The 8,289-nt window shown below is 46.1% G+C and overlaps 1 protein-coding gene across 1 annotated transcript in view; it reads left to right on the forward strand.

Moving 5' to 3' along the window:
* Positions 1-8,289, forward strand: part of Rbms2 (RNA binding motif, single stranded interacting protein 2) — a 46,827-nt gene that overhangs the window by 35,440 nt on the left and 3,098 nt on the right. Inside the window, exons 5-10 of the mRNA XM_013018393.1 lie at positions 1,611-1,690; positions 1,786-1,895; positions 2,147-2,193; positions 3,732-3,825; positions 5,589-5,666; positions 7,306-7,416. Coding sequence (XP_012873847.1) covers positions 1,611-1,690; positions 1,786-1,895; positions 2,147-2,193; positions 3,732-3,825; positions 5,589-5,666; positions 7,306-7,416 — 520 coding nt within the window. The remainder of the gene's footprint in view (positions 1-1,610; positions 1,691-1,785; positions 1,896-2,146; positions 2,194-3,731; positions 3,826-5,588; positions 5,667-7,305; positions 7,417-8,289) is intronic.

An 8,289-nucleotide genomic window follows, 5' to 3' on the forward strand; every position in this document is an offset into this window, starting at 1 on the left:
TTCCTTCCTTCCTTCCTTCCTTCCTTCCTTCCTTCCTTCCTTCCTTCCTTCCTTCCTTCCTATTTTTGCTGGTCCTGGGACTTGAACTCAGGGACTGGACACTGTCCCTTTTTTTTTTTGTTGGTTGTGGGTCTTGAACGCTGGACCTGGGCCCTGTCCCTGTGCTTTTCAGCTCAAGGTGAGTGCTGTACCACTTGAACCACAGTGCTACTTCCGGTTTTCTGGTGGTTAGTTGGAGATAGGAGTCTCACAGATGTTCCTTCCCAGGCTGGCTTTTAACCTCAATCCTCAAATCTCAGCCTCCTGAGTAGCTAGGATTACAGGCATGAGCCACCAGTGCCCAGCAATAATTTTTTTTAACTTGTCATTGAACAGTAATCTGAAGTGTTCCAATTGCATTGGAAGCAGATGACTGGAAACCATCTGACTTATAAAAAGGGATTTAGACCTCATCCTTCCATTCCTACTGTTGAGGGTTCTTTTTGTTTTTGTTTTTGTTTTCCAGTCATGGGGCTTGAACTCAGGGCCTGGGCTGTCCCTGAGCATCTTTTTGCTCAAGGCTAGCACTCTACCTATTGAACCATAGCACTACTTCCAGGTTTTTCTGTTTATGTGGTGCTGAGGAATCAAACCCAGGGCTTCATGCATGCTAGGCAAGCACTCTACCACTAAGATACATTCCCAGCGCCTGCTGTTGAGTTTTGCTGGGGTTTGAACTCGGGGCCTTGTTCAACTAGAGCTCTATCATTTGATATATGCCTCCAGCCCAACTTTTTGCTTGTTATTTTGGAAACAGTCTTACAGACTTTTCTTCTCAGGCTAGCTAAGAACCACAATCCAGTGCCAGGCTTCTGCTATTGTTTTAGGATAGGGGAGAAGTTAGTTGAGAGGAGTGATTGGGAAAGGTAACTGGGCCTTACTCATTAGGAATCCTGAGTCTTCATTCTGCACATGAGGGTCGGAGTTTACAGGAAGCCAAGGCTCTGAAACACTGCATGCATACCTTTGAAAACAGTATACATGGAGGTCACTGAAGGAGACCGAGCAAGGATTCCTAAGGTGTGGTTTTCTCTAGAAGACTCCATTTGAGACCTTTTTACATTTATGTCCCATACTGGAATGGCTCATATTTTTAGTGGTTATTGGCACTGAAAAGATACCAAGATTTAATTAAAATATGGGCAGGTGAGCCAGACACTAGTGTCTCATGCCTGTAATCCTAGCAACTCAGGAAGCTGAGATATGCAGATCACCATCCAAGGAGGAAAATCTGTGACTCTTATCTCTGGCTAACCAACAAAAAAACACCAGAAGCAAAGCCGTGACTCAAGTGATAAAGTGTTAGACTTGAGCGAAAAAGTAAGGGGCAGCACCAAGGTTCTGAGTTTTAGGCCCAGTATACCTTGAAGACTTCCATTATTTCTTTGAGGATACCCTACAGTAGCTTCTTGTGGAGACCTTCATTAGCTTGGGGATACCTACAAGATACCTTGAAACCTGAGTTTCTGCTCATCCATTCTGGAGAACGTGGGGACTGGGAACTTTGGGCTTTCTCTGACTTAGCACGGATCCTGGAGAAGCGAGAGCCTAACCCTTCTTGTGCTCCTTAGGATGGAGTCCACAGAGAAGTGTGAAGCCATCATCACCCACTTTAATGGAAAATATATTAAGACACCCCCTGGAGTGCCAGGTGAGGCGGGGAACCACGCTAAGAGCCGCAGGTGGCTCCTCCCAGTGGAGATTAGTGGTGACACTCAGCCGTCTATCTGTTCTCTGTCTTGCCAGCACCATCTGATCCCTTGCTTTGCAAATTTGCTGATGGTGGACCAAAGAAACGACAGAACCAAGGAAAATTTGTGCAAAATGGACGGGCCTGGCCAAGGAATGGAGACATGGTAAGAGACCTTCCTGTGAGGAATCAGGATACCAGGAGTAGAATGACCCTGGCAAGCTGGAGAGCTGTAGACATCCCTGAGCGGTGCTGGCCACATCATGCTTTGGTGTGTGCTAGGAACGTGGTTCTACAGCCTGCATCGTCAATGGAATTCAGGAGCAGCTGGAATGGGACGTGTTGGGACTTTGATTGGATGAACTGCATACACTAGAACCTGGGCATTCTGGGATTGAACTGTTCTTTTCTTTATAGGGAGGTATGGCCTTGACCTATGACCCAACCACAGCGCTTCAGAATGGGTAAAACTATTTCTCTCTCTTTTTGGTAGTAGGGTGGCTTGAATTCAGGCCTTTGTGTTTTCTAGGCAGGTGCTATAACACTTGAGTTTCCCTCTTTCTATATTGCTTATTTCATTTTAATGTTTTTGTATGCCAGTACTAGAATTTGAACTCAGGGCCTCAAAAATCTTGCTTAGCTTTTTTCTGCTCAAGGTTTGTGTTCTACCACTTGAGCCACCCCTTCACATGTAGCTTTTTATTGGCCAATTGGAGATAAAGGTCTCTTGGATTTGTCTGCCCGGGCTGGCTTTGAACCTCAGTCCTCAGATCTCAGCCTTCCTAGTAGGTAGGGTTACAAGCATGAGCCATTGGCACCTGGTTTATATTAGTGAATTTTGGGGTATGGGGGGTGTCCAGTGGGGCTTAAACTCAAGGCCTGGGCACTGTCTCTAACTCTTTTTGCTTAAGGCTTGAGCCCTACTACTTAGAGCCACAGCACCACTTCTGGTTTTCTGGTGGTTAATTAGAGATAAGAGTCTCATGGGTTTTCCTGCCCCAGCTGGCTTTGAACTCCAATCCTCAGATCTTAGCCTGCCTCCCCAAGTAACTAAGATCACATGTGTGAGCCACCAGTGCCCAGTTTATATTAGTGGGTTTGTTTTTTTTTTTGGTCGGTCATGGGGCTTGAATTCTGGGCCTGGGCGCTGTCCCTCAGCTCTTCAGCTCAAGGGGAGCACTCTACCACTTGAGCTATAGCACCACTTCCCGCTTTCTAGTGGTTTATTGGAGATAGGAGTTTCACAGTCTTTCCTGCCTGGGCTGGCTTTGAACCTCGATCCTCAGATTTCAGCCTCATGAGTAGCTAGGATTACAGGCATGAGCCACTGGCCCCCAGCCTTTATATTAGTGATTTTTGAGGCAAGATCTTCATGCCTGGACTGGGCTGCATTGTGATCCTCTTACTTGGCTTCCCCATGTTGCTTGGGTAATAGGTATGCAGCACAGCACCCAGCCATTGTGCTCCCTCCCTGCGCTCTAGCAGGGAGACAAACACATACCACTGTGTTCAAGCATTAGTTGAGATTGAGTCTTGTAAACTTTTTTTTTTTTTGGGGGGGGGGTCTGGTCGTGGGGCCTGAACTCTGGGCCTGGGCGCTGTCCCTCAGCTCTTCAGCTCAAGGCTAGCACTCTACCACTTGAGCCACAGCGCCACTTCCTGCTTTTTTCTTATGTGGTGCTGAGGAATCGAACCCAGGGCCTCGAGCATGCAAAGCAAGTGCTCTACCACTGAGCCACCTTCCCAGCCCCTAGTCTTGTAAACTTTTATGCCCAAATTGGTCTCTTACCACAATCCCCTCCCAAGTAGCTAGGATTATAGGTTTGAGCCACTGCACATAGCGGGCACTGGTGTTTTATATGATCAAGACATCTGAAAATGGCAATGGTATTGATTTTTATTTTCAAATAGAGTTAGTGGGAAGAGATCAGGCCTTAATCAATCAAGGCCCTTTCCTTGTGCGTTCCTGTGGCTCCTCACTGAATCAGCTTCTTTTCTGCAGATTTTACCCAGCACCGTATAACATCACTCCCAGCAGGATGCTGGCTCAGCCTGCGCTCTCTCCTTATCTGCCGTCTCCCGTGTCTTCCTATCAGGTATGCTCATGCCCCACAGAGAGCTGGTTTTCCCTATCACATGTTTTAGATAAAGGATTATAAGGCTAGAAACTACTTGTTTGGTTTTTCTTCTGTATATATTAAACTCAATGTTATATAAAAGCAGGAAATATGATTGTATATATATATATATTTATTATTAATTTTTTTTACCTGTACTGGGGCTTGAACTCAGGCAGGGCCTTATGCTCTGGTTTGGCTTTTTCACTGAAGACTAGCAGAACCACAGCTCCACTTCTGGCCTTTTGCTGGTTAATTGGCAATAAAAGTCTCAAGGATTTTCTGTCTGTGATCCTCATAGCTCAGCCTGCTGAGTAACTAGAATTATAGGTGTGAGCCACTGGTGCCCGGCTGTACCTGGTGTATATGTTTTTCTTGCTCTCCACGCAAGTAAACCTATGTTCATTTTCTTTTGGTTTGCATTTTTCCATGTTATAGTTCAAATGGATATCTACATATGCACAAGGTTTGGAGAATCATTTTACAAAAATCAGAGCATGCTAAGTTTATACTGTAGCCTCTTTATTTAGTATATCTTTGACTAGTGACAGTTGTGAGAGGTCTCAGCAATAGCTGGGGTTTATAGAAATATACATGGGGGGGCCCTACCCAGAGAGCCTAGTAAAAAATAGTGTGCGTGTGTGTGTGTGTGTGTGTGTGTGTACAGGTTCTGGGGCTTGACCTCAGGGCTGAGCACTGTTCCCGAGCTTGTTTTGCTCAAGGTTAGTGCTCTACCACTCAAGCCACAGTTCTACTATAGAGGGTTTTGCTCTAATGATTTATTTGTTTATTTTTTGTCAGTTGTGGGCTTGAACTCAGGGCCTGGGTACTGACCCTGGGTTTCTTTTGCTCAAGGCTAGCACTCTACCACTTGAGCCACAGCACCACCGAGTTTTCTGGTGGTTAATTAGAGATAAGTCTCATGGACTTTACTGGTTGGATTGGCTTTGAATCATGATCCTCAGATCTCAGTCTCCTGAATAACTAGGATTACATGCATGAGCCTCCAACACCTGGCTTCAGAAACATTTTTTTTGTCCATTGTGAGGCTTGAACTCTGGGCCTGGGCGCTGTCCTTCAACTCTTCAGCTCAAGGCCAGCGCTCTACTACTTGAGCCACAGCTCCACTTCCAGGTTTTTTGGTGGTTTATTGGAGATAAGAGTCTCACTGGACTTTCCTGCCCAGGCTAGCTTTGGACTGCAATCCTCAGATCTCAGCCTCTTGAGTAGCTAGGATTACAGGTGTGAGCCACCGGTGCCCAGCTTTCCAGAAACATTTCTATACCTCTTTCTCATAGAAATCTGTGCTTTTACTTCTGGAAGCTAGAGTCCCAGGAGTGGGATTGCTAGGTTGAATAGTATGTAGATTTTTAGTTTTATGAAAGTTGACAGATTCTTCCACAAGATCTGTGTCAATTCACTTCCTCCCACAATGTGGGAGGAGTTCCCTCTCAGCCACAGGTGTCTTTGCTTTCTTCTTTTTGTGCTGATACTAAGGCTTAAACACATCCTCATGTTCCTACTTGACTGTTTCAACTCAAGGCTAGCTCTCAACCATGTGAGCCATACCTCCATGTCCAGCTTTTGCTGGTTAATTGGAAATAAGCATCTTGCTGGTACCCAGCTGGAACAGCTGCATTCTGATGGGGTATTTCAACTTTTGGAGACTTTGCTGCTCAGGGAGCTGAACAGTGGTTTCTAAGAAGAATGACTTTTTTTTTGTTTGTTTTTATTTCCATCAGAGAATGACACAGACATCGCCTCTACAAGTACCTAACCCATCCTGGATGCACCACCAGTCATACCTCATGCAGCCTTCAGTGAGTTCCCCCATGGGCCAAAGCCAGAGAGACAATTTGATATGAAAAAAGACAAATGGCCGGGTGCTGGTGGCTCATGCCTATAATCCTAGCTACTCCAGAGGCTGAGATGCTAGCCTGGGCAGGAAAGTCTGTGAGATGTTTTTTTTTTCCAGTCCTGGAGCTTGAACTCAGGGTCTGACACTGTCCCTGAGCTTCTTTTGCTCAAAGCTAGCACTCTACCACTTGAGACACAATTCCACGTCTGGCTTTTTCTGTGGTACTAAGGAATCAAACCCAGGGCTCCATGCATGCTAAGTGAGCACTCTACCACTGAGCCACATTCCCAGCCAATGTGAGACTCTTATCTCCAATTAATCACCGAAAACCAGGGATAGTGCCAAGGCCTGGAGTTCAAACCCCACAACCAACAACAACAACAAAGAAAAAGGGCTTGGATGACAGGAAATGTGGGTGTGAGTTCTGACACAGTGTCTGGTGCAACTCAACTAGAAGCCCTTAAATTCAGTGAGTTCATCCTTGGACAAAGTTCTCCCCCATCTAATGAGCAGAGTACTTGTTCCTGTTTCAGAGATGGCTTGCTTCTCACTGGAGTTTTTAATTTCCAAGATTTAAAAATATGTCTTTGGGGCTGAGAAGGTGACTCAGTGGTAGAGCGCTTGCCTTGCATGCTTGAGGTCCTGGGTTCGATTCCTCAGCACCACATAAGCAAAAAGAAAAAAGCCGGAGGTGGCGTGTGGCTCAAGTGGTAGAGCACTAGCCTTGAGCTGAAGAGCTGAGAGACAGCTCCCAGGCCCAGATTTCAGGCCCCACAACCGGACCCCCCCAAAAAAATGTCTTTGTGGGCTGGGAAGGTGGCTCAGTGGTAGAGTGCTTGCCTAGCATGCATGAAGTCCTGGGTTCAATTCCTCAGTACTACATACACAGAAAAAGCTGGAAGTGGCACTGTGGCTCAAGTGGTAGAATGCTAGCTTGAGCACAGAGAGACCTAGGGACACAGCCCAGGCCCTGGGTTCAAGCCGCAAGACCAGCAAAAAATAAAAATAAAAAAAGTCTTTGTTGGCTGCAGATGAAGGTGAATCATACCTGTAATCCTAGCTACTCAGGAGACTGAGATCTAAGGATGACAGTTCAAAGCCAGCCCAGGCAGATAAAGTCCATGAGACTCTCCTCTCCAACTAACCAGTAAAAAGCCCGAAATGGAGCTGTGGCTTAAGTAGTAGAGTGCTAGACTTGAGCAAAAGAATTCAGGGATGTCTCAGGTCCTGAATTCAAGCTCCCAGTACCAGAACACAAAAAGTCTGTTTACTGGGCATTGGTGGCTCACGCCTATAATCCTAGCTACTCAGGAGGCTGAGATCTGAAGATCACGGTTCAAAGCCAGACCGGGCAGGAAAGTCCGTGAGACTCTTATCTCCAATAAACTACTCAGAAAACCAGAAGTGGTGCTGTGGCTCAAGTGGTAGAGCGCTAACCTTGAGCTGAAGAGCTGAGGGACAGCGCCCAGGCTCAGAGTTCAAGCCCCATGACCGACAAAAAAAAAAAGTCTGCTTTCCCGGTCCTAGCTGTCTTCAATCTCTGCTGCAGGCAGCTTCACTGAGTGCTGCTACCTAACATTTTCCTTTGTTGTGGCTTCTAGGGCTCAGTTCTAACACCAGGGATGGATCATCCCATTTCTCTCCAGCCTGCCTCCATGATGGGACCCCTTACCCAGCAACTGGGCCACCTCTCGCTCAGCAGCACAGGCACGGTAAAGCAATCTATTTCTAAACAGAAATTCCGATACAGCAGCCAGCACTGGTGGCTCATACCTATAATCCTAGCTACTCAGGAGGCTGAGATCTAAGGATTGCATTTCAAAGCCAGCCCAGGCAGGAAAATTGGTGAGGCTTTCATCTCCAGCTAATCACCAAAAAGCCAGAAGTGGGACTATGGCTCAAGTGGTAGAATGCACCTTGAGTAAAAAAGCTAATGGAATATACCTAGGCCCTGTGTTCAAACTAGCATACAAATCAATAAATAAGCCAGGTACCAGGGCTCACACCTATAATCCTAATCACTGAGAAAGCTGAGATCTGAGTATGGTGGTTCAAAGCCAGGCTGGGCAGGAAGGTCTGTGAAACTCTTACCTTCAATTAAGGAAAAAGCTGGAAGTGGTGCTATGGCTCAAGTGGTAGAGTGCTAGCCTTGAGCTGAAGAGCTGAGCCTAGGCCCAGAGTTCTGACCCCACGACCAACAAAAAAAAAAAGAAGAAAAGAAAAACCTAGAAATGGAGCTGTGGTTCAAATGGTAGAACACTAGCTTTGAGAAACAACAACAACTTAGAGACAGCACCCAGGCCCTGAGATCAAGTCCCAAGGTGGCACAAAAAATAAACAAATGAAATAAAAATAAATTCCTATAGGGCAAGATATACTTATGTGAAATTTCTCTGCATAAATACTTAGGATGGAGTCACTTTAGTGTCATTGAAGGCACCTAGAATTAGAGATAAATTGTAAAAATAATCCATAAACCAGAATGTAGTCCAGCCAGTCCTCTTTACCTGCTTCCCAGGCACTGTGGGTCAGTTTAAGACCTGATTCATGGGGCTGGGAAGGTGGCTCAGTGGTAGAGCGCTTGC

Source organism: Dipodomys ordii, unplaced genomic scaffold, assembly GCF_000151885.1.
Source record: "Dipodomys ordii isolate 6190 unplaced genomic scaffold, Dord_2.0 Scaffold3, whole genome shotgun sequence".
Taxonomy (NCBI): Eukaryota; Metazoa; Chordata; class Mammalia; order Rodentia; family Heteromyidae; genus Dipodomys; species Dipodomys ordii.